This window comes from Episyrphus balteatus, chromosome 1, assembly GCF_945859705.1.
Source record: "Episyrphus balteatus chromosome 1, idEpiBalt1.1, whole genome shotgun sequence".
NCBI classification, from domain to species: Eukaryota; Metazoa; Arthropoda; class Insecta; order Diptera; family Syrphidae; genus Episyrphus; species Episyrphus balteatus.
Window position 1 is genome coordinate 54,735,517 of NC_079134.1, and position 27,586 is coordinate 54,763,102.

General features: G+C 30.1%; 1 protein-coding gene across 3 annotated transcripts; it reads left to right on the plus strand.

Moving 5' to 3' along the window:
• The first annotated feature begins 726 nt into the window (after positions 1–726).
• Positions 727–27,269, plus strand: LOC129920953 (facilitated trehalose transporter Tret1-like). Of its 3 annotated transcripts, none has more exons than XM_056002527.1 (6): positions 727–986; positions 1,052–1,281; positions 25,863–25,993; positions 26,070–26,407; positions 26,477–26,889; positions 26,954–27,269. In XM_056002527.1, exons 1-6 carry the CDS (start codon positions 917–919, stop codon positions 27,164–27,166), a joined length of 1,395 nt encoding a protein of 464 aa, XP_055858502.1. In that variant the 5' UTR covers positions 727–916; the 3' UTR covers positions 27,167–27,269. The 3 variants fall into 3 exon arrangements, with proteins under 3 accessions (XP_055858502.1, XP_055858503.1, XP_055858501.1); XM_056002528.1 differs by having other exon boundaries at positions 728–986; positions 1,071–1,281; XM_056002526.1 differs by lacking the exons at positions 727–986; positions 1,052–1,281 and adding exons at positions 15,019–16,305; positions 16,369–16,598.
• The last annotated feature ends 317 nt before the right edge of the window (positions 27,270–27,586 follow it).

Here is a 27,586-nt window from a genome sequence, read left to right on the forward strand (position 1 = left end):
AAAAATAATTGCACTTGAAGTCTGATAGGTAAAAGTTATTTGAAAATAAAAAAAAAATTAAATTTCACACCACCAACATTTTCTTGAGTTTTTTTTTTTTTACCATTTTGATAGCGGCTATTTTTGGCTCCAAGATTTTTCAAAATCGGCTCCTTACCTCGAAAATATTCGACACTGTAACCATGATGAAAACACCATCTATTTAGGTATTTAAATATATGAATACCTCAACCATGAATACCGTATCCAAAACGTCCACCAACTCTCAACTTATTGCACGCTTTTTCATTGCCATGAATTTGATATTATTCACTATAAAATTTGTCATTTACTTGAAAATATTAAATTTTGGAAGATAATCAAACAATGGCGTCTCGTCGGTATACTAGAAATAAATATTTGCTAGAACAAATTTATTAGATAATAGAAGTTACCAAACCACACGTGAAACAAATAAGATATATTAATAAATCAACACTTATCATCTAATAATGTGTCTGTTTAAATCAGGTTGAAATGCTTACCTGGTTGTAATATCAATACATCACTTTTATTTATTATACATGAGTTTTATATGTATGTAAATATAATATATTATGTATTAAAGTTATTTAAAGTTGTTACATTTAATTTATTAGAAAAACAAAACCTGGACAATTAAATTTGATAAAAAGACCTAACTGCAAAAAATTACTATTTACATGTTTGAACAGAACATTATTTGAGTTTTTATTATAGTTTATAGGAAAAATAAAATCTTGATGTAACTTAAAATTAACAGTATATATCTTACGAAAAAAACAGAAAAAATTAAAGTTAGTACCTAGGATCGTCTGACAATGGCGACTAGAGGATCTGCCAATATTTTGTTTCGTCATTAAATTAAGAATCGAAGCATATCGTTAAGGTTCCTAACATGGGTTTTAACAATCCTGAAAGTATTTTTTATGAATCTTATCGAAAACAACTTTTGGTAACTTTAAAAAGTATGTAACATTATTTAAAAAAATAACAATTGTTGAAATTAGTCAAGCAATTAACATTTTTAAAGTTAATTTAATCGCATTTAGTCATGGACTTGCTTCAGGATGGATTGCCCCAATGCTTCTAGCGTTACAGACGATTGACTCCCCATTGCCATTTGAAATAACAGTTCTTCAAGCGTCATGGGTAGGATCTTTGATAAGTCTTGGAGGGCTGTGTGGAAATATTGCCTTTGGAATTTTAATAAATTGGATTGGCCGCAAGAAGTGCGTTTATTTAGTAGCAGTTCCCCACATAGTGAGTACATTATTTTCCATTAGAATTTATAAATAGAACAATTGCAGAAAGTTTTGTTGATTTAAAAAGGTTTTCTGCTCTAAATACTTTTCGCACGAACTTAGTTTTTCGGGTGAAACTAATCGTTGCATATTTCGTTACTACAGAAGTTAGCTGACAATTTATATTTTTGTATTATTTTCTGGTACCTATTCTACACGGTTAAAAATTCTGGAGTATTTTTTAATACAGCTCTTGTATTAAAGCAATTTTCAATACAAAAAATATTGCATTTTAATACTTCCAAAATATTAAAATTATTTTTAATCTTTTTTGTATTAAATTTCAATATTTAAGTATTAAGTTTACTACTTGTAATACAAACATTATTAGAAAATAATCTCCGTGGGTTAAATTCTAATCTTGTATTGAATTTTAATACCGCTGTATTAGAATTTAATATAATTGTAATAAAATATAATACAAATTTATTAAAAACTAATATAAAAAGTATTAAGTCGCAATACGAGAATATTAAATTTTAATCAAACGTCAGCAGCCACAGTACACATAATAAGGTAATATAATCCGAACGTTGTCAAAATTTGTTTGTCAAAAATGGGCACCAATCTTTCAGGTCGGCCTTTAATTAATATATTTCAATCGCAGTAAACAAAGTTGTTTTTGTTTTAATTTATTTTATAAATTTGAAAAATTATAAATTAAAAAATAACAAATTTTCTTCGTGTTTCTTCGCGGAAAATGGTGAATAATTTTTAACAAATTAGTGGTGTGCGTGGTTTTTCGCTTTTTGTGCGTTTTTCGTCGGTAAATAAAAGAAATAAGATTTACGGTAGCTGACATTGGTCGCCAAATTGTCATGTTTCGATAGTTTGGCGATGTCAGTTTGAAAGATATTACGTTTTGATGTGTACTGTGGTCAGCAGCAGCCATTTTAAAAATGAAAAAAAAAATCCATTGTTTGAGGTACTTTTTCTAAAAAAAATTAAATTACAATTTGTAAATTTGTACTAGTTTGAAGGCGCTTTGTGTTTTTTCGAAGCAAAATGCATACATTGCAGATGAATTTTGATCGGCAATAAGATTTTACATGCCACAGTTTGTGAAACAGATACCATTTATGATTAATATTTATTTTCAGTAATGAATTGAGGAAAAGAATACATTTTGTTAACTTTAAATACATTTGGTATTAAATTGAAATATTTTTGTATTATCTTTTAATAAAATTGTTATTGGAAATTAATATAAAAAGATTAAATTTTAATATGTACTACTTGAAATTTAATACATTTGGTATTAAATTCTAATATAAACTCTATTATTTTTTAATACAACTATATTACATTTTAATACATTTTTTATTAACTAAAAAATTTTAATATTTGTCTTGTATTAAATTCTAATACATTTCTGGTGTAGACCTATATGTAACCCAAAAAGTATTAAAAAATACTCCAGAATTTTTAACCGTGTATCATAGTGGAAGGATAAAAAAAAATGTGTTGTGTACTTCTCAAATGGAAGAAAACTTCGTTTTGTTTTAAGACCTTAGGCCCATTATTTGTATCTTCATGTATCCATCGTGTTATTGGGCCTTAAATCTCCGTTGGTATATTCTGTGTTAGAATTCGTTAACTTTTCTTGCGTCTGGTATCTGGTTTGCGAACCCATACAATTTTTTTTATTTTTTCAGGTTCATAGGGCAAAAACCAATTTTTTGATGTTTTGAAAAATCGTACATCACATTTTTACAAATTAAAAATGGCTTTTTTAGATTCTTGTCGTAAAGACGAAAAGATTAAGTAAAATTTTTCGATATTTTGCTTCGTTTTCCAGATTAAGACAGTTACCGTTTGCTCGATGTCGGCTCTTCCCCATCCATTGTGGTACATTTTGTACTCGTATATATAATTTTGAAAATCAATAAAACCCTTGCAGAAATACATATTTAAAATTAATAAGCTGGTTTGCATCAAAAAAACTAAGTGTACTTGGAATCAGTGTTGCCGCTTGAAAAAATCAAAAAGGGCCCAAAAAAGGGGACCGAGACAAAAAAAGGGGCTAACCATACAATTTCGTACAGCAAAAAAAAGAAAAAATATATAAACATCACCGAAAACATATCATAACCTTTTAATAATAAAATTAACAAATGAAAAAAATAAACAGGTTTCCAAATTAAGTCATTTTTTTAGAAAATCCCCCTTCCGCTAAACGGAGGGGAATAGACGGGAAGGGTATAGCCCGACTCAGGACAACACGACTTTGTACACCCCGACTCACGACAGCCCGATTCAACCCATAGCCCGACTCAAGATAACCCGACTCATCGCAACTCGACTCAGGTCGAGTTCTTACCTGAGTCGAGTTGCGATGAGTCGGGCTATCTTGAGTCGGGCTATCTTGAGTCGGGCTATGGGTTGAATCGGGCTGTCGTGAGTCGGAGTGTACAAAGTCGCGTTGTCCTGAGTCGGGCTCTGCTTCTACTGAATACAATTTTTTTCTTGCCTTGACTAAACCTATACGATCCAGCTTTTTGGTACGTTTCTCCCGTATATCCCTCATCTCAATGGTTGCTAACCCAAAAACCACGTTTCATAGCTTTGGTGTTCATAACTCTGGTTTTTCATAATTTTGGTTTTTCATAACTTCGGTCTTTCATAACTTCGGTCTTTCATAACTTCGGTTTCGCGTTACTCTGTCGCCCATAACTCTGGTATTCATAACTTCGTCGGTTTCCCATTTATAACTTGTATTAAAATCACAAAGTTCAATTTTGGTGTGTAGCACATTTGGCACGTTTACCAACTTCACCACCACAAACGCACCCATCTGAATTTTCAGACAAAAATTTCCAACTGAAAATCGTAACTTAATGTCAAAAAACGTAACTAAATGCCACCATACTTTTTATGACATCTGACCAATCAGAGCCTCTGAAAATTCAGATATTAAGTTCAGGTGGCCTGCGTTGAACGCGGGGAATCATTTTTATCAATAATAATTTTTATCAAAAAAACAAAACCGACTTCCATGGATCAAAACTGGGTTTTATGGTTTTTCAAACAGTTTCTATGGCTTTATTATTAACCCTCTGTAGGCACACCTCTTTTTTGTGACGTGATAGGCACACGGGTGCGAATTTGGTTTATACTTTTTCATGTCGCTAGAACTTTTTTCGGTCACAATATTTTATAGAGAATCAAGGATGAAATTGATGTAGAATATTCCGAGGAATTCGAATATTGTATTCACAATTCCGAAAAAAAATATTTTCACCCTTATAAAGAGACTTTTTTGTGACCATTTTTTGAAAAATCGTAATTTTTTTATTTTTGTCCTGCCAAACTCGCACCCGTGTGCCGACAGAGGGTTAATCAAGATGATAAAAATCGTATTAAGATCAAAAATTATCAATTTTTTTTTTCGCCTACCACTTCGACAGGACTTCTGGTGGAGCTGGTTCTATGATGCTCATCACAGAAAGATAAACCTGTTTTTTCTTTTTCTGTTCCAACCCCAATACTCTAGATTAGATCAATGTAATTTCCGAGCCAGGTTTGATCATATGATCATCATATTTCAAAAATATCTTTTTCATTCCTGGTTACTCATTTAACACTTTTCAGCTTGTATTTTTGTTTCGCAGAAAACTTTTCACCAAATTGTTCTTCGAAAATGTTCTTATTATCACCGAATTCGTAGTCATCTTCGGGGTAGTCTTTGTTTTCGAGATTTACTGGTTGGTTGTATGATGCTCCTATAGCTACCACTCGCAGAAAAGTGTCTTAAATAATGCTCTGTTTTTGGGTGGAGAGGCAGGAAAGCCAGCGACCCTTAAATAAGTAATGCGAAACAGCAGCTTTTGCAGGATTTAAAACTTCGTTCTACATTACGAAAAAAAAATTAATCTTCGGTACTGTACAAAATTACTTCAACAATTAGCTTGCAATATTGGAGGTCTGCGTAGCTCTAAGGTTTTTCAATTTACTTTGAAGGCTTACAACGCGTTGGGAAAAGTATTCCTTAGGGATAGTTGTCGCCCCATAGTTTGGATTGCAATTTGCAATTGGAAAGTCACTTGTACATTTTATATACTCTTTAAAGTATCTAAAATTATTTTCCTTCAAAGGATCGTTGAGTGTAATCTCAATTTCGGGTTCCAGGAGTTTTTATTTTTAGTAGTATGTATGCAGTCGTAAAAAGAGTTCCATCACCTACTATTGGTTTTTTAAATGAAATCCACAGATGCATTCCCAGACATTCATTCATTTTTTATGAACGCAATAATTTCCACACTCCATTTTTCAAGAACAACCTTGTGCTTCTTTGGAAGACGGTTGGACCTTCTTATTGTACCTATTGCAAATATTGTCAGAGGTGGCAACTAAGTTAAAGGTGTGACTTGCAAGTCTTAAGTTTCTTGGCAATTTTTTTTGACAACCGCTATGGAATTTTTTGTCTGTCTTTCCGAAATCGATTTGGAATCTGGAAGATGATTTTTAGTTGTATTATCAGGTAAAACTTAAAACGAAAGTTAAAAGATACATATGTACCTATTATAAAAAAATCGTCTAAACTAAATGTTGGCTTGGTTACGACACCATACTATCTAAAATCTAATTTGCTACATCGCCTTCAAATTGTTCTTGGGAAATATTGCAGGTCGCCGGATTTATTCTCATTTGTTGTTTTCTCTGCACGTATGTAAACTTTATGCTCATCAAATATGTCTGAATGCTTAAACAGTCTATAAACATTTTTTTAGTTATGTATTAGCTTTTAAAAGTAAAAAATAGTACACTAAGCATGCGATACATTTCCGGACCATTATATTCGGGATGCGCTAAACTAATTTTTTTTCGGGAGCGTATCGGAATCCCGCTTTTTAAAATCCCGTTTTTCTAAAATCCTGAAAAAAAAGGTTTTAAAATACCGATTTTTTTAAATCCTTATTCTAAATCCCGATCAATTATAATCCCGCATTTTAAAATCCCGTCAAATCCCGTTTTTTTACAATATACATGCATCAACCTAAAGAAAAAAATCATGAGAAATAGACAAAAAATGAGCAAAACTGATTTTTTGCGTCATAAACCCCACAGTATACCTACTGTTGAACACATTATGAAAATAAAAGCCGTCTTTTAATTATACCACTTGATCCATATAGATAATTAATTAACACGTATTACAACAACTATATGAGATCTTACTTTTCATCAGGATCACGATTCGTAATCGTGATGAAAAGCAAGATCACGATTCGTGATCCTGATGAAAAGCAAGATCTTATGTAGTTTTTGTAATACGTGTTAATTAATATATGGATCAAGTGATAGAACAAAACGGCTAGTATTACTCTTATAAATTACAAAATTGTCGAATAACATCCAAATAAAAGTTGAAATTTAATAAATGACATTTCTTTTGATTGTATTCTGAATTAAAGGTGTTGTAATCATTTTATGTCATTATAAATCTATGGGAGTATCACGATTTAATTGTTCTTCTTAAACTTTTAAGTAAATATTAGTTTGTTAATTGATTTGAGCTTATTATTTTTTTTATGTAGGTACTTTACTTTTTAATTGTGATTTAATTTGTTTTTTAAAACAACTAGTTTTGATAGAAAAATCGGGATGATAAAAAACGGGATTATAAAAAACGGGATAGTAGCTTACTTTTAAATGCGAAGATAAATATGATGTTACTAGCATTGAAAGTTTTATTATTTTTCTGGGTATACAGAATTTACAAATAGCAAATGTACTTTTGATCAAAACAAATAGATTTATTTTTAAAAAAATTAAGAATGGATGTTTGACTTAAAACAAAATATGTATGTCACAATATTGTAAGCTTTACCATTTTTTTTTTTTCATACCTCAAGCCTAGTACGCAGTTCCCGCTAAATTTTAGCTCCCATACAAATTACCGATAACTCTGCGTACCAGGCTTATGTTAAAATATATAAGTACATAATATATTGTTTGAAAATATTGAGAGGGATTGTTTAAAGTTCCGTGTTTTTGTAAAAAGCGCGCGCTTTTTAACATTTTCTAAACCCTTTAATTTTTTCCAGAATTTTGTAAAATCATCATCTCGAAAAATTAGCTGCTTATTTGAGATAATTTACTTACGAATTAATTTTTTGATAAATTAATAAATTTAAAAATATTGAAAAAAAAATTAGTACCTAATTATTTTTCAACGGTATATTGATGTGAGTCTTCTAGGCAGTTAGGAAAGTACCAAACATAAATTACCTACATATGAAAACGCTATGAAAAAAAAAACAGAATTAGCAGTTTTTTTCTTTAAAAAAAAAATGCTTATAGAATTTTGAAAGAGAATATAAAAAATGCAGAATTTTGAAAAACAGAATTTTCTTGAAAAAAAGCAGAATTTTGAAACCATTATTTTGAAGCCAGAATTTTGACCCTCTCCCATATCTCACATATACCGTTTTCGAGGTATTACAATTTTCTCGAAAACTGCTCTAACGATTTCGATTAAATTTGATGTACCTACGTAGTAGTCTTATAGGTTCTAACAAAACTGCGTTTTTAGTTTTTCTTAAAAAAAATTGGAGAACGAAAATATGGCGTTTCCGTTTTTTTTTCAAAAATTTTCATATTTTTTAGGTAATTCCTTTGCACCTAAATTATATCTTTACCTGGTTAAGAATTAAAATTAAATACTCGTCTTCTTTTTTTTTAATACAAGAAAATCAAATTTTAAACAAAACGTAAAGGAAAATGGGAGCCATTTTAAAAATAGAAAGAAATTTTTTGTATCTGGACTTAGGATTATCGCTACCTGAAAAAGTACCTATGTATATAAAACTATTTTGGTTCAGAAAAATGCATTTGGTAACCATTTTTCTAATAAAAAATAAAAAATCTGAATTTGTACTATTTTGAAGGGAGGCTTTGTGTTTTTTTCGAAGTGAAATGTATGATTTACTGACAATATTTGATCGCCAATAAGATTTCACTTCACATTGTTTGTGAAAAAAAATAAACGAGATAATAATATGACCATTATTATATTTATCATGAGTGTTCACTTTCAGAAATGTTTTGTTTCATTTTAAAGAAGTAAGAAAGAAAATACTTAAAATAATAAAAATTATTAAAAAAGAACGAAATAAAAATAAAAAAAAAAAAAAAAATAATAAAAAAGAAAGAAAGAAATATCATTATAATAAACTTAAAGTTTAAATTTAGGAATACGTCCTTAATTTTTAATACAAAAATAATCAAATTTCATTTAATTTTGTATTAGACTCAAAAATGTATACAATCAAAGTATTAAATTTAAATAAAATGTTGGTGTTGCCTCACATGTAACCCAAATTTTCGTAGAATCTACCTACGCCAAAATTTTTAACCGTGTGGTTTGAAAAAACACATAATCTTCAAAAGTAATGCTCTACAACTTTTATGAAAATAAAAAATTATTTTATTATCATAGAGTTTGAGAAAAATTAAAAAAAAAAACCGAAAAACTCGCTTAAAAACAGTGAATGCATAATAAAAGATATTTATATTACCTACAACTTTGGTTAAATATTAATTCGATAAAGCCAATAGTTTGGGAGATATAGACCAATTCGAGTTTTTCAAAATGGTGGATTTCGCCAGGGGGTTGGCGTCCCGAAAACCAGGACTTAAGCTTTTCTATTAACCTTCTTTCAGATTTGCAAAAATCAGCCTTCCTGTATTTCGTTTCACGGAAAAGTCTATCTTTCCTGTGCTTTAATGTATTTCAAACAATTTTTGTTCCATTGATTTCGTTCTAAATTATAACCTTTGAGAAAAAATAACTCCATCGATATCATGTATGTTTTTTGTCTTTATTACTCGGAAGTAGTTAACTGTGTATCATTTAATCTTATTACAATAATGGCAAGACTACAGAAAAAATGGAACGAAAAAGCCATACTTCCGATCTGTGCCTAACAGAGGAAAAGGCATTGACTGGCAAACAAACAACTTTCATTTATTTAACAATAATTATTTTAAATTTTTTTTTTTTTAAATAAAAATGAGCGTGTTCGTCGCTAATTCTTGCTCGTGAAATTGTTGATTTGTTACACAATAAAATAGGTTTCATCCAAAACTATGCAAAATTTAATACACCTACTATTTTAAAATAGATACGCTTTCAGAAATAAATAGATTTTTTTAATTTTTATAGACACAAAGTAGGTTATAAAGTTAATACTGGTGGCAGTACATAATCATTCACAATTAAATGAAAGGTTGTTACGCTTAAAATATTGATTTGTTTGCAGTTAAAACCAATACTTGTCCTATAGATTGAGTTAAATAATATCGTAGCCAAAAATAAAACTACACGTACTAGACGCCGGTGCAACCTTTATAAATAAAATGTTTTCAGGGAAACCGATAACGTGATACCAATAATAAATACATAACTTAAAGTTCTAAGCCAATGTGGAAGTGGTTATTTGATATAATGAAAGTACGGTTAGTTCATGAGCGGTCCGGTGCGATATGTGCAAAGAGTGTTGAAATTTCAAGTCATTCTGCTATAATAAAACAAATAATTGAAACTTGAGTATGTTCAAACCAAGTTAATAGGCTATGCGCTTAAATAAATAATTTAATAAATAGAGATGTACCAGATGGACGGCATAACGAAAATCACTTTTTTGGACTTCTCTATAATTGTAAAGTGTAATGATGGTTTTGATTAAAACCTCGAAATTTTGTTTGACACGGAGCCAATACTTGCCCTATAAAACAAGAGAAAATAATAATTTAACTCTTCGTAATAATTAAGTGATATGTTACGTTAAGTCCTTACTCAACCTTTACGAACTGAAAATTAAAATGTGCTTCGTTTTAAGGCTTAGCGTAGTAATACTTTTTTGCCCACTTTCAATACATAGCAAATGCACACAATTTTCAGGAATACCTACCCAGCAAGATGCTAGTTACATAAAACAAGAAGCAATATTACAAAACGAACGCTCAAACCTCTTTTCTATTTTAAGCCAAACTAGATTCAATGAAATCAATTTTGCTCAAATTGTTGATCAAGAAAGACTTCACCAAAGGCAACTCAGAAAAATAGACGCAACTAGACAAACTCGCTTGTTTTCAAAATAAACACTCTTGGAATTCTATGTTACGCTTATAGTCAAGTATTTTTAGTATTTTTAATCTGAGACATGATGATACACTGTTGATGTTGTTGGCTTTGCTATGCATTTCTCTCTTCATAATACCTGTTGGTAGATTCTCTCTCATATGGACCAGCAACATCTGAAGGTCGTTACACCTACACGGAGATCCTCGACGACTTGACTTGAATCGTTACCTCACTTCTTCTTCTTTCATTTTATTCGTTGCTACTTGACTATTTCCTTTCACTCCATTCAATCTCTGGTGCTTTGCAACTACAAAGGACTGTACAAAGCGTAGAGAGCTTGTAAGCAAAAACTGAAAATACTTCATTTTAGAAGTGACGTCCGTAGTAATCCTGCCGCAAATTATGATTCAGACTGACCATGGCCGGCCGTTAATACCTAGACAAAATAGCGCTACTTAAATATTGATACCATCATGTTAGTACTAAGACGAAAATTGAGTGCTTCAACAAGTTGAAAGTTAGAACCTTATTTGAACTTTCTTTCAAAATTAGATAAACAAAGGTAAGATAACAACAAGTGTTACTTAAATTTTTACTAATTCTTTTTTGTACCCAATTCGCAAAATAATTAGCTTTTTTAATTTTTGCTTTTTCTATACAAAAATTTTACTGACGTTTATTAGTATTTTTTATTTTATTTTTTTTTTTTTGTTTTTTCTTTGAGCAAAATATTTTTATTTGAACAGATGAAATGATTATTGATTTTTTTTATTTTCAAAACACATTTCACATTTAATTGGCAGAGTATAAAACGCTTTAAAAGGTTATTTGATTGTAGACAAATTTTTTTTGTGATATAACTTTTCTCAATTCTACAATTATTTATAAACATATGAATACATAAATGCAAAATGCAATTAACGAGAATAACTCTATACCTACATTTACAAATACAAATATTTGAATTATGGCTTTTATGTGGGATAGTTAGAATACAAATTTTGAGGTCAAAGTTGTTAGTTCGAAAAAAGAGCTACAAAATTAAAATTACGTTTTATTTTAAGCGTATTTATCAGAATTTCAGTAATCAGTGTTTCCATAAATACAATTTTTGCCTTAACTTCTTCTTTTTGTAAGCACAAGTTCATTGAGGTAATTTGTGCCAGCACAATTTCTGTTACACTCGAAATCTTGTCTCGCTAAAAAACACATATTTATTATTTTTATATTTAAGCATAAATTATCAAAAACTCGCCTTAAATAAAGTCACCACAGTTTATTTATTTAAGGCACCTATGAAATGTGGGTTTACATTATTTTGTCAGTTAGGTATGAACTAAAAAAGTCTGAAATAGTAGAACTGGACCAAACTTAAATGCAGGCACATCGGAAGAACTAGATTTCAAATAAAATAAAATTCATGACTGGGTCGCACGAACTTGCTCTAAGGGTTCGAGTTACTAAAATTCTTAAGAGTTTTTATATGAAAATTTAGAAAATTTATATTAAAAAAATTGAATTCGTTTTTCAAAGGAAAAAATAAACAAAATCCTACAATCAAATAGAGCTTCAAAAAATTATGCAATTTAGCATTTTAAAAACAAATATTTTCAAAATCATTAGAGCCGTTTTTTTTTAAAATAGTTTTTTATAAATAAATCTTCGAAAAAAAGATTTAAAATAAAATTTTTATTTTATTTTTCAAAAAAAAACAAAATTCAATTTTTTAAAAATTTTATTTTTGGCTTATATTAAAATCATATAAAAGCCTTTGTAAAAAATATTTAGTTGAAATTAAATTAGTAGTTTTGGAGATAATCGGATTTAAAAAAAAGCCGTTCTATGGCAGGTACCGTTAATAATGATTTTGGAAAAAAACATTTTTTCATTAAAAGATAGACCTTGTCTTAAAATAAACATTTAATTTTTTTAATAAAATCAAGTTAATCTTCTTCGTTGGCTATAGGTCTTGTTTTGATTCTATCTTATTATTTTTTTTGTCGACGTTTCACATGTGCTTACAAGCTTCTTCAGAACTAAGAAAAATAATTCTAGGAAATTCTAAAAACGTATAGAATAAGTACTTATCTTGAATCCTCTAATGATCCCCAATTGATTGCAGTGAAAGGTTTCTTTAGGTTTTTTTGTCTCGTTTCAATATTTTGAAAATCAAAAAAAAATGTCTTGAAAAAGACGTTTTTAATTAAAAACGTCTTTTCAAGACACAGAAAATAAGATAGAATCAAAACAAGACCTATAGCCAACGAAGAAGATTAACTTTATTTAAAAAGAAAGGTCACGGAATAAGGAAGTATTTATTTAACAAAATCGTTAAGCCGTTTTTGAGCAAATTCAACTTTAATAAAATCAAATTTCAAAACACAAATAAAACTATACTTTTGCCATTTTGCTTTAGCTGTTTTGTTAACCAGGTTTTAGATATAAATGACGATGTTTCTTTTAAACCGCGAATGCCATAATTTGTAAAAACACAGTGCTGAAAGTGGTTTCCCGCTTAACCCATTATGATCTGAATAATTTCAGTTTTATAAAATCGGTTAATATTTTATTATTTTTTGGATTTTGCTCAAAAAAATCTCGAGTCAATTAAAGCAGAAACACAATCACGCTTTGCCGTTGATTTTGACAACTGCCAAAAGTTCAACCATACGAAATCTGTGTAACCTCCCACAATGACACTTTTCCTACGTACGCTTTTTTTGGCAAACGTAAGGAAACGTAAGAAAGCGAACAAAAGTTCAACCAGACTGAAGTTTTGCTCGCTTTCTGACATTTATCAGACATAGTTACAGTCACCCACATAATTATTGCGCCAAATGTGAATAAAAAAAAAAAACAAATTATTGCAAAACTAGGTGTGTTTTTTAATTTCTCTTTATAGATGTTGAACATCAAAACGACATCGAGATATTTTAAATCAAAACAATTTACTTATTAAAAACAAAAATAATTTAATGATGTTGTAGACTGAGTTTTACTGGTAAAACAATTTATTTTGATTGGTTTTGTTTTGATAACTATAGGATTAAAGAATAAACAAATTTCTATGCATTTTTTAAACACATTAATATCCTTTTTCATTTTTCCACAATTAAATCAAGATAAAAACTTGGCCCAATCATTTTGTGAGTGACTGTGTTTTTTTATTTGCCAGCAGATTTTATGTTTAAATCAGCTGTTCGAAGTCAAAGTGACAGAAGCGCGCTATGAGGATTTCTCAACGTAACGCAATGACGCGTTTGGCAAAGCGTGATTGTGTTTCTGCTTTTATTATGATGTATACCTGCTCGATTCTGACCCTAATAAAATATTAATTTTGTTGGTGCTTAACGTATTATGATCTTTCAGTTTTATAACAAAAAATGAAGTAACTGTCTCATACGACACCCGTTGGAATGGAAATACACAATAACAGAATACGTGTGTGAAAATTCCCTAAACATCAATAGTTTTTTTTTATGAAATCGGTAGGAAATGGATTTACAGACCGATTCTCCCTTTCCAATCACAACTTGTGCGAGTCACAAAAATTATCAAAGTTGTGATCTCTTACAGACCAGGTAAATTCACAACTTAACGAAGAATAAATGCTTATTGTGATTCTCACATGTTATGAGTTGTGACTGTGGGGAGTGGGGGAGAATTGGGGTATTAATTTCATTTTTAAAGTAACGATATTTCTCTCAAAAATAATTTATAAATGTCGTACTGATATTTTAACAACATAAAATATTCGACTGGCAGGTTATCTTCAACTATTGGTCATATGTAGAACCAGAATAATGACCTAAAGTTTGCACTTATGCAACTATGCATAACCTCAAAAACAGTAAAAAAAAACGTTTTTATTGCATTTCATAAGGGTAATATTTCAAAAATGGAGGCCAATCGAATGCTTCTAACATCGGATTCGAGTTTAACACCCTTTAAAGCTTCAGAAAAGTATATTTTGGTTCTTGTGACAAAAAAATAAATAAAATAAATTTTAATTTTGCTGACCAGTGTAATTTTTATAGGAACTTGGAACTTTCCGTCTCCTACACCTTAAAGTTTTACTTATTAGTATAAAAAATAATTGATCTGTGTCAAACTAGCGTTACACAGCACACGGAGGCACTTGTGATTTTGTAATCATTTTACCAAAAAATTCATGATATCTCACATAAGTGGAAAACCTATGCAAAGAAATAAGATTACAAATTCAGAAACTCAAACAAAAACATTATTTATTTTCTTGATTCAAAAATAAGTAGAGAGTAATTCCTTGCACCGATTTTAAACTGTGGAACCAACATGCAAACAAAATTGTCAACCATATTTAATTTGCATGACTTTTGTGAAAAGCGTTATGCGAAACGTTAATAGACTCATAATTATAATTTCTCAATCATAAAAATACGTACATAACAAATAAGATTCGCCTATTTGCATATATTTTTCAACTCCATCCCTGTGTCCAATGTGGCTCCCAGCCAGCAACTAAACAAGGTAAATATATTTTTTTTTTTCGCTGATCAAGTGCAACATGTATTTTGTTTTTCGGTTCGTCGTCGTTATATTGCATACATTGTTAATCAGTATAAAACCTAGTTTGTTTAATCAAATTCAAGTTTTTATTGATTAAAAAATAAAAATAAAAGGAAAAAAAATGTGCATTGAACAAAAAAACAAGTTTAACACAACATGAAGTCGGTTCGACTTGTGGGTTTCTCAAATTGCCAGCCAACCGTTCCTTAAACCAAGATCATCATCATCTAATCTGCATAGTGTCGTGGTCTCCGTGGACAAATTTAAAAATTAAAAAAAGTGCGAAATTTTTTTTTTTTACTTTTTTGTATCAAACAACATTATGAATCAGCATTCTTCGACTAAGCTAGGCCTGATTCGAAAAACAAAATAACAACGTTAAGAGTGCAGTATTACACCTGCGGGCGGATGGAAAGATTTGGTGTTTTTTTTTGTATCTTATATTCGTATTGCTCGCTTGTGTGGTCAGTAGTAGCAAGTGCTGTTGGGGATACTGCCTGACACAGATTACGTTACATCTTCGCCCAGAAATCATTTATATTAAAATAAAAACCGCGCACGCAGGTGAAAGTTTAATCATTTCGATTTTTTTAATAAAATTGTGTTTACTGCATTTTTTAATTTGAAAATAATCGTACATAAAATATCAAATAAAACAAAAACAAATATAAAAATACTTACACCAGCTGAAATTGTTAATATCTTAAAACAAACAGTACTAAAGCCTTAAAAATGGAACAATGGTATTACGTACTTTAATAGTGAATACCAAAAGTAACTTCAAAATATCGCTTAAAAAAATGCAAACAAAATTTAGTAGATTATTTTAAACACAACCAAAGGAAAAACAATAGATCTTCGTGATTAAATATTTACTATTGATTTTAATGTATCACCTCCTTTTGGCTGAAAAAAAAAAAACAAATATGATATAAAAGGGTACACATTTTTGAAACAAAAATTAGTAGAATAATAAAAAAAGAACACAGCATCACCATTTCTTAACAAAAGAAACAAAATAAAAACAACATACAAAATAAGAAGATTTAAAAAAAATGAAATAAGAAAGAAATATGTGTTGTTCAAAAAAATAATACGTTCTCAGATACAAAAAATATATTGTATCTCAATTTTAGTCTGCATTTCGTTATGATGCGAAGCTAATTAATTTTCAAAAACGATAAAAAATTGTGATATCTCTTAGTGCATTTAAAATAATTAAATATTTTTCTGTGATTTATATTTAAAATATCAAATAATATAAAATGTTGTTGGGACTTCCTTTCAACAACCCGGGAAGTGTTTTTTGTAAAAACTATCGCCAGCAATTGGCCTCAACCCTTATAGGTAAAATAATTTTGTTAATAATTATGTTCTGTTGGTTTATAATGTATTTGTATAATGTTGCAGTTAATTTAATAACATTGAGCCATGGCATCGCGTATGCATGGGTCTCACCGATGCTTTTCAAATTGCAGTCAGATGACTCTCCGTTGGAGTTTAGAATCTCGGTAGAAGAGGCTTCGTGGATTGGAGGCCTAACCGGTATTGGAGGATTGGCTGGGAATGTAATTTTTGGCATCCTTCTGGATAGCATTGGCCGCAAGCTATGCATATATCTTGTCGCCTTGCCACACATAGTAAGAATTTATTTTTAGATTTCAATTTATTGCATGCAAGTATTTTGTATCTAAGTTATTTTTGTATCATGTGATTGAGAGTGTGTGGCCTTGTCTCTAGACAGTTCCATAGAAGGCTGAGTTAGAAGGTTAGGCATTGAGGTCAATGGGCTTGTCAATTTAATGAAAAGAAAATCAAAATAATGATTGTATTTTTAGATTCATATTTATGAGATATTTCAATGTGTCTGAATTGATCAATCTGATTTGCATCTGATTGAAAAAATTACCAGTATTAGTCATGTAAAAAAAACTCTTTGTTTGTAGTTGTTAAATTTTTTTTAAATTCATTGTTAGCAGGTGTTCTTTAAAAAGAAAGAGTTCAATTCCTTCTCCATATTTTTCAGACAAAAAGGAATAAAATGACGCATGACATTTCCTTTTCTCTCTTAATAATTTGTCTTTTCAAAAGGGGCACATAAATTTTATTTAAACACAACAAAGGGACAACGAAAAAGATTTACTAAGAAATTGAGTCAGTCAGTATTCCTTGGAGATAAATAATTTAATATGTCGTTAGGGGCCCGATTTAAAAGTTATTTTTATGATAACCCACATTTCTTTTTAGTGGCATTGGTATTAATTATTTGTAACTCCATAAAATTGGACATTACTTTCATTCAGAGAATTTTAAATTTAACTAACCTACCTTCTTTCTTTACATAAATTTCATGCATATGAAATATGGAGCTATTATACTTAACTATGTGTACAGTATTTTGAAGCGAATGTATGTTATCAATGCCTACCTTTTTTTGAGTAGGTACCTACGTATATTGATTAATTTGCATTTTGAACTACAATACTAATTTGTAATTACATTACTACAATACTATAATTAAAAAACATTGTCTTCTTTTCACAGAGTTCTTACGATAATTCCAAAACTTATTTGTGATTTCACAATATCCGATTTAGTTTTGAATAATTTATGTTGAAGTTTATTTCTATTAAAAACATGAAATAAATACAAAATTCCAGTAGCTTACTTGCATTGCAAATATAAAATGCACGACTGAATTGCACGTACTGGTTCATTTAGTTCAAAGTTCTAAAAAACTTTTTTTCTTATTTTAAATATGTATTAAAAATTGTACGAAATAATTGTTTGTATTTGTTCAGCTTTTAATGCGAGCTATACGCAAATATAATCAGTAAGTAAGTTAATTTTCGACAAAAAAAAAACGGCAACGTCATATCCGTATTTTTGTGACACTAGCCATTTTATTTCAATAGGGAATAGGTAGGTTGTTTTGAAATAAAATTGTGGATTTTATTAAAATTATTAATAGGTACTCTACCTAATTTCGAAATTTAACTTTAAGTTCTAAGCATACACAAATTTCTAAAGTTCAATCTTGTAGGTGAAAACAAGGAACATATTTTTTTTACTCTGTAATAAAATGAAAAAAAACCTCTTATAAATAATTGTAAAACACATCAGACAATTTCACATTAACTTTTTTTTAACGTCAGAATAAAAAAGAGTATCAAACTAAGAATAAACCTGGCTATTGAAAAACATTGATTTGCTTAAGAGACGGAGGAGTTAAAGACGTCGTTTGTTTTTATTTTATGAATAAAGGTTTATATTAAAATAAATGCGCTCTGAATTAAAATCTAATTGAGTGAGGGACAAAATAATACGAAATCAAACAATAAACCAAAAGTTATTGTAGGTTCAGCTGTGATACAAAAAATTTGAATGAGCTATCTCATTTGAGACCTTGAAGTTATTATTTTTTTATAAATATATAGAGAGATGGCATGTTTTCTTGACAAGCTTTTACTGTGTGATTAGACCGGGGAAAAACATGTGTTTTTTGTTTCCTATAGTAGGAATGCTAAGAATAGTATTTGTTGCAAAATAATATTTGAAATTTGCACGGTTTATACCTAGTCTCAATTTTTTTTTGCAGACACTATTTTGAAGCAAGCTAATTGCTAACTTAATTCATAAAATTCATTTCCTTCAGGCATTTATTTACACAGTTACTTCCAAAATGCGAAAATAACTGAAAGTGGGATACAGTACTCTTACTCTGAAAGTGTAACTCCTAGAGAAAAATGATGTACTAGAGAAAGAAAGATAAATTATATTTCCAATCTAAAAAATCCTTACAAATTTTCTGTCCGAGCAGTCGTTCTCGAGATAATGAGACAAATGCGTTTTTCAAAATGGCGGACGCCCCACAAGACCAAACAATACGCAAACTGAGATTTATACTCAGGGATTAACCCTTCTACAATACTGCATCCAAACTTAGCTGATGTCACAACTTTTTTTCGGATCCCCTGCATTTGACTCCTCATTGACTGAACTTAAAGTATTCTGAGACCCAGCAAACATTTTTGTGAATGTTCACTAAACTGGACGTCCAGTTTATTACAAAAACATTCACTTTTCTGGATCAAATATGAATGCCTGAACAAAGATTCAATTTTCCTTCACAAGTTTAACCTCAAAAAAGGTATATCTTGGGTACGTTCACTTTTATTCACATTTAGTAAATGTCCCATTTACGTTCGCTTAAGTGGAGAAATCCCTGATCATTTATGAACAATAAAAATGATTCGAATGTGTTGCCACGCTACCCAGGAGAAAGGACTTAAAAAGGTTCAGAATTGAATTCATATAATATGAAGGTTTTGTTCACTTATGTGAACCAATTATGATTCAGTTCTAAAAGGAAATGTTTGCTGGGGAATATCTTCAAAAAAGATGTAACGGTTGTAACTGTTTAACGTCCAGCACACATTTTTCTTCATAATTGAATCAAAAACAATTCGCAGAAATGAAGAAAACATCCGGATCTGAATTCTTTTTTGAACAAGTTTGGGCTCAAACTCGTAGGTAGCGGAACACCTTTCTGAATCTTTTAATGGTTCATTTTGTCTCCGGAAATCCTTCACTTAAATGAAGGCGTACAAGTACCTAAATACTCATTTAAATGGCTTAAAAATTATGCATTTTTGAATCATGGAATTTTTCGTAAAATGATCCATTAAAACGAAGGTAAATAGGATGTGCACCTACATAAGTATATATTCATTCCAACGACTTTAAAATGGTGCATTCTCGAATCATATGGTATTTGTCCGAATACGATGCATTAAAACGAAGGTAAATAGCATCTTTTCTAAATCGTTGAAAATACTCATTTATGACTCCAAAATCCTTCATAAAAGTGTATGCGTACAGTGCAGGCATCAATAATATATTCATTTAGATGACTAATATCTGAACCAAAAATTAATGTATGATCGCAATTCGCATCGGAATCTGATTTATTGAACAAAATAAGGGAACATTTATAATTTGATATTTTTAAGGAATTTCATAAATATGTAGTGTACAAATAGTTAAATATATAGAGTCAGTAAGTTAACCTAAAATCTTAATCAGAGATACCCAGAAGGAGATCGGAAACTTTCGTACGTTTTACCCTCTGAAGCCCATTTGCTTTTTCTTTTTACGCATATACATATATGCGGCTTTTCACGCATACTTCAAAAGTGTCAATCCGGGCTTGTAGGCAAACCAGTATGACCGCAGAAGTTTCCCATCTTCTTCTGGGTATCTCTGCCGTGGTTCGACCCCTGTTTTTATAATTAAATAAACACCGTTTTATTTGATCTCTTACGCAAAACCAAGTATGCCATTTGATTTCTTGTATAAGAAGGAATTTTTAGAAAAAAAATTTCAAAATCGTTAGAGCCGTTTTTTACTTGCTCTATAGAGCAAGGTATTGGTTTCGTGTAGAAAACAAAATTCAAGGTTTTAATCAAAATTAACATATCGATGTAGAGAAGATCAAAATAGTTGTTTTCTTCATGCCATCCGTTCGGTCTGTGTCCATCTGTACATCGAGCTGGGGCATAAACGAATGGATGGATTTGCTTGAAACTTGGTTCAGATGATTTTTGCGTAATTTCCTCCCATATACCGTTTTCGAGGTATTGCAATTTTCTCGAAAACGGCTCTAACGATTTCTATAAAATATGATGTACGTAATAGTCTTATAGATTCTAACAAAACTGCGTTTTTAGTTTTTCTCAAAATATTCGGGGAACGGAAATATGCTGTTGCCAAATATTTCTTCTAAGGAATAAAACCATTTTAAAATGTTTACAATCAAAATGTATTAAAATAATTTATTAAAAACAATCATTTCTTTTGAAAAACTTTTGAAAAAAGTGAAAAAATCACTTCCATCTCCCAAAAATCCATTTTTTTGATACAACGACCTATAATAAATTTTATACCACCTGAAAGTTTATTGCTTCAGCTCAAAATATTATATCGATCATGTCTATTAGACTTCTACAAAAAGAGCTAGAATTTTTTGAACTCGATCAATTTTAATCAAAAAAAGCAAAAAAAAAAACATATAATTTTATCTTCTCACGCTATTGAATCAATTTTTTTTCAATGACAACCTATAAAATATATCTTATATGTGAAAGCTCATTAATTCACCTTTCAAATGACGTTTCAATCATATTTTTGCGATGCCTAGAAAAAAGTAAGAATTTTTTAAAGCCAACCATGTCGAAATTACAAACTGATATTACGGTACTTCCCACACTGGTGGATGGTCATAGGCAGAGATACCCAAAAGAGATGAGAAACTTCTGACGTCATACGGGTTTGCCTACAAGCTGCGGTAGACATTTTTGGATAAGTATGCGTGAAAAAATATACATTTTTGGCTAAGTATGCGTGAAAAATCGTACATTTTTGCTTAGGTGTGCGTAAAAACACCGTGGCTACACTATGTGTTTTTCACATTTATTCACAAATACAAAAGAGATTACAACAACACGAAATAAACAAATGGGTTTTGGGGGGTAAAACGTACGAAAGTTTCCCATCTCCTTTGGGTATCTCTGGTCATGGGCAACAGATCTCCACAGGAGTTTTGAGGCATTTCTGAAGTTTTTTTATTTAACATTGTGTAGCTTGTAGTGAATGTTCAGTTATGTGTGATATACCAAATGAAAGATAATATTATCAGGATGCTCAATAAAGTTAAATCTAGCACTAGATCAAAAGATATTATGTGTTGAAAAATAGAACTTTATTTTACAGTTATCTCAAAATTGTGACAACAAAATTAATTTTGCACAGATAAAGTCCTGCCTGTTATCTATCTACAATATAAATTTCATTTATTTATCTTTTGAAAAAAAGATAAAAATAAAAAACGATTAAAAACGTTAAAAAAACTTGGGACAAAAAAACTTGTTTTTCCCGTTAATCAGTCAAAAATCATTTTAAAATACCAATTTTTTGCACATGTATGCGCATGGTCATAGACTTCATGTTCTATAGGTTTGAGATTTTTTAAACGCCAAAATAAAAAGGTGTTTTTCAAAAATTCCTATTTCGAAACCCAGAGACTTAAAAAAAAAATCCGTATAAGACTTTTAATTTTTTTTTATTATCTTTCGAGTGACGTTTTTCAAATTGTCAAAAAAATTTTTGGTTACCTATAATTACTATTTCTACTTCTACTTCATATTTTAATTTTAGAAAACCATTTATTACTTGGTTTTGAAATTTTTTAGAATTTTTTTCAATACCATTGTCAGTCTTGTAATAAATTTATCTATCGACAAGAAAAAATTCAACTCTTTAAATTTTTGCGTTTAGAAAAAAACTAATTTTTTGCAATTTAGTTTTACCCCTATTTACCCTATTAAAAGATGGAATTTTTTTTAAATCCTTCAAATGTATTCAACTTAAGGTTATTATCTTTCAAATAAGCTATAGAAGATTTTTGTATAATTTGTAGGTATAATCGTATAATATTTTGAATTGAAATTCGTGCCGCACTGCGATGGTTCATCGATTTATAAGACGTTATCACGTCAAAAAAAATTTTTTTGAAAAAAAATTGAAATTTTCTTAACTTTCGATTTTTTTTTAATTTTTTTTTCTCGAAACCTAACAAAATGCTAATTTTCCAACAGATATTTAAGATAAAGATACTTTGAACTACAAGATCAAGAATGTGCGACCCAGTCGCGCATTTTATTTTAAATAATTTTGTATAAATATTTATTTTTTTAATGTAGATAATTACCACTCCACTACACTATTCAAAATTATCCCGTTATTATATTTCATATGCAAGAAAATAAATAAAAGACAACGAAAAAGATCCTAGTGAAAGATCTATAGTTATTTTATGTATAAGAATTTGTAAGTGCCATGCCGCTCACGATGTTTTGACTATATTCTTTTTTTTGACTTCGGTCCCCAGGATCAAGTTAATATTTATTTGGCTCTTAGGAGTTAAGTTAGGGTGTCCATTTGGGAACCTACTAAAAAGAGAACATTTTACTCTCAAACCTTTAAAAAAAGATGACTTAGAAGATAAAAAAGGAGAACAAAAAGAACGTAACATAAACAGTACAAATTTATTTTTCCTAAACAGCTACTTAAAAGCAGTGGATCTAGGACACAAGATTATACTTATCAAACAGGAATTACGATAAAAATGATCAAAAATTTGTATTTTTTTCAAAGAAAAACGCCTCCATATTCTCAGTTATTGTAAATCCATTTGAATGGATGTTTAACTTCTCTAGAGAAGTACACTTTGGAATAACTTCACAAGTTTTTTTTTTGGAACATTTGGTTTAAAAAAAAAAACCATAAACCCAAACCTCGCATCAACGCTATATCTATTCGTGAGTTGAGTCGAGGAGGGTACTAATTAGTATATTCTTGCATACATATATTCTAAGTTGTCTGAATCAGCTTTTTTACGAGCCACAATTCATTCAAATTGTTGAAAAGTACCTAGATAAAAAAATTGAAATAAAAAAAAAATCGAGCTTAAAGACAATTAGAACAAACTGAGATCCGCGTAGAAAAAGAAATTATAAAATATGTAGATCGAAAACGAAAAAAAGGACATCTCTTTAAATTTAAAAGCGATGAACACTTTACCTTAACTGTGAGTGGGCAGAGTTGAAACAAATTTTAAGGTGGGAGACAGATAATCGTAACACTCTTGAAAAACTATGGACGAAAATAAAAAAGATACCTACTTAAAAGAGGACATTTGAAAAATAGAGAACAAAAAAAGAATTTTATGAAAAAAGAGAGTGTAAAAAAGATCAGAGTTGAAAAAGAATCAGCTTTTTTACGATCCACAATTCATTTAAATTGTTGGAAGTACCTAGATAAAAAAATTGAAATAAAAAAAATGGAGCTTAAAGACAATTAGAACAAAATGAGATCCGTGTAGAAAAAGAAATTATATAAAAAAAACTTATCTCTTTAAATTTAAAAGCGATGAACACTTTACCTTAACTGTGAGTGGGCAGAGTTGAAACAAATTTTAAGGTGGGAGACAGATAATCGTAACACTCTTGAAAAACTATGGACGAAAATAAAAAAGAAACATACTTAAAAGAGGACATTTGAAAGAATTTTATGAAAAAAGATGTGTAAAAAAGATCAGGGGTCGAATTACAGCATACGATTACGATCATTCGTTATCGTTTTTACTATTTGTGTCTCTATTTAATTAGTAGAAAAAGATAGGGACACATAGCAGCCATACGTTAACGAGCATATGCCGTAATTCGACCCCAGAGTTGAAAAAGAGAACATGTTCTCTTTAAAAGAGATGTTCTGGAAACCCTAAGTTAAGTCAGGAGAAATTTTTCATTTCATTTCTTTTAAGAACTTCCATTTTCAGGTCAACAGCCTATGGATATTAAAAAAGAATTTATTGATTATGTGTTTGCACCATTCTTCTTACCAAAATAAAAATGCCTACATAAATTATGTAAAACTTTGTTTAAAAAAATATTGGGGCATATTCATAGTTCTTGTCTAACTTAAACTGTGGTTTATCCAATGCAATATGCAATTTAAATGGGATAAACTCGTGTTTTTCTTAAAAGCAGCTTAAACAGTTTCTTTGAATATGCCCCATTGTATTCTGTTTGTCACCCCACATCAGTTATTTCCATTGAACTGTCATATTGTACTTCGACGGGCCTAGTTCTCTTAGGATTTGAAAAGGCATTCTATACGGTGTGGCATAATGCACTAATGGAGCTTTCCATTGTAACGCATATGAAATTTTTGCATGTTTTTTGGTGTTTGAAATAGGTTTTAAGTGCCGAAACGGTTTTAAGATCGATTTTAACACTTAGAAATAATTTTATATTATCCCTTCTATGTAATGAGGCATCCACAATTCGCAATTTAACAAATATAGTTACCTACCATAAATTAGATACAATGTATGCGACATTAAGTCCACCACGTTTAAGCGTTTATTTTTACCTCAAACTAGGTGAATATCGATTAAGGAGTTAAGTTCGCAAACACTTGTTAACTCTTGATAAAGAGTTTTCTGCCTCTAAAGAAGTTTTTGATTGCAATAAATGCCATCTATTACTCTTTTTCCTAATTATAAAAAGTTACCATTTTTCATGGAATGCCCCTAATACATAAACTCATTCTAAAAGAATGTTGAGGTTTTTAATAAGTATTATATAGACCTTTTTGTGCAATAGACAATTTTCAGTGTTTTTGAGCGGGGAAAATTCTCACCCAAAAAATATCCTTGCAGGAGGATCAGTTTTTTCCCCCACCCTGTTTAACGTTTTCCTATCCGATCAGTATTTATAATTTTGTTGAAACAAAAAAGAATTTTTGGAACAAAATGATAATGCAAAGATTACGAATGTGTCCCAGTTTTCTGAATGTGCACAAATAGTATTGTAATCTACATTATGAAATAGAGAAACGATTTGAATCCTTGTGACTCTGAGGCTTTTGACGAATTTCGAGCATTCAAAACTGTTTTTTTTTGTGAAAATTGCGCTATGGGAAAAAGTCAGAAGACAACAACAGATAAATTGGACGGGAAGTTTCCAACAAATATTTCAATATTTTAAAAAAATATGGAATTTGACTTGGATTTTTGGTAAAATTTTTTATTAGAATAACTTTTTGAAGTAAAAAACACACAAAAGTTAGAAACTCGGTTAACTTTTTGTTTTAGTTCATTATTTGGCATTTAAAAATACAAAATTGTTATCATATCTCTGTGCTGTGCAATGACTTATAAAATATTTTAAACTATGTAATTTTCTTTGACACAATAAAATTATCTATCTATCTTTATATTAATAACACTAACTGCATTTTATTGTATCTAATTGTACGAATTTTTTTTATACATTTTGCAGGGTTTTTGGATTATGGTTTATTTCGCCACTGATGTCTCGCACCTTTATATGGCCCGCTTATTTGGAGGCTTTGCAGGAGGAGGCATTTACGTTCTCATTCCAATTTTCGTATCAGAAATTGCTGACGCCAAGTAAATTACTATCTACCTACTTTTGAACGTTCCTGTGTAGATATACCTATATTAAAAAATAAATTTTTTATTTTAGGGTCCGCGGTAGACTTGGATCTCTTTTCTGCTTTTCACTTAATGTGGGCATACTTTCGGGCTACATAATTGCATCACATATTCCGTATTTGGTGATTCCATGCTTAGTCGTGATTCTACCAATACTTTATCTCTTACTGGCAATACACTTTCCTGAGACACCTCAGCACTTATTGCACAAAGGATTAGTTGATGACGCTGAAAAGTCCCTGAAGTTTTACAAGAACTACCAAGGAAGCAGCAAAATAAACGATCAAAAATTCAGCACTGACTTTAACGAACTTAAACTATCTGTGCAATGTACGGATGATAAAAAGGAAGTTTCTTATAAGGATTTTTGTAAGTTTTTTCTATTTTACTATTTTGTTACTAAGAAAGCATGGTTTTTACATTTCAAATAATTTCTAGTGTCAAAGAGGTCTTTAAAAGCATTGTGCAGTGGAGTAGTTCTGGCTTTTGTTAACAGCTCATCCGGAGTTTTTGTTATCCTTAACTATTCGTCAATGATTTTTGCCGAAACTCACTCCACAATGGACCCAAATACAAATACTATTATAATTGGGGCAGTGCAAATTGTTGGGTCATATTGCGCTACTGTCTTAGTTGACCGTCATGGGAGGAAGATATTAATGCTCCTATCTACTAGTGGAATGTTTCTTGGTTTAACCACAATTGGAGCGTACTCATACTTTGCGGACACAATCGATTTGACATCAATGTCATGGCTGCCAGTCGTTATAATATCATTTGTCATATTTTCGGCAAATATTGGTGTAGTTGCTGTTACGTTTGTGCTTTTGGTCGAGGTTCTTCCTCCAAAGGTATATTGTTTAGCATTATAGGAGCTGTTAATAAATTTTACTAACATACATTTTATTATTTTAGATTCGTTCTTTGGGGTCAACATTCTGCTTGGTCCTCATGAGTGTGTTTGTGTTCACGGTTCTGAAACTATTTCCTATTTTGATGGTAATCATTGGTCTGGCGGGAGTCATGTGGATTTGTGCTTCAATATCAGGATTTGGATTTTTGTATGTTTTATTATTTTTACGAGAAACAAAAGGAAAGTCACTGGACGATGATAACGCTTATGATTAATAAATATACAATAAAATCATAGTGCACTTAAATGTTATGAGATTGATACGAGTAAATTATACCAAAAGCTCTTTAAATTATTTAAGGAATTGACAAAAACAAATCTGTTTTGATTTTTTTTTTAAATCTCAAATTTAGTATTTCCAATGAACAGTATTCGATGGTAATAGAATGAAAAAACTAATAGTCAGCTATTACAAGAAGCCTCAAGAGGCGCACCTCTTTTCAAAACTAATGAGTGCAAAAGAGAAAAACGATAAAACAAAAAATTATCCGACCGGAGAGTCGTGGGTCGAAGTTCTAAGACTCTTTTTTGACGTTTCTTTCATTTTGCTTCTTGGTGCAATACAAAAACAACACATTTTAAATCAAAAGAAATGTCAAATTTGAATCCTTGACTCAACAAGAGGCATCGTGTAA

Excerpts from the sequence above, each read along its gene's own strand:
- LOC129920953 (XM_056002526.1), top strand. The coding sequence starts at position 16,224 with ATGTTGTTGGGACTTCCTTTCAACAACCCGGGAAGTGTTTTTTGTAAA. Across the intron at positions 16,599-25,862 it reads TTGTCGCCTTGCCACACATA|GGTTTTTGGATTATGGTTTA; the intron begins GTAAGAATTTAT and ends TACATTTTGCAG. Across the intron at positions 25,994-26,069 it reads TCAGAAATTGCTGACGCCAA|GGTCCGCGGTAGACTTGGAT; the intron begins GTAAATTACTAT and ends TTTTTATTTTAG.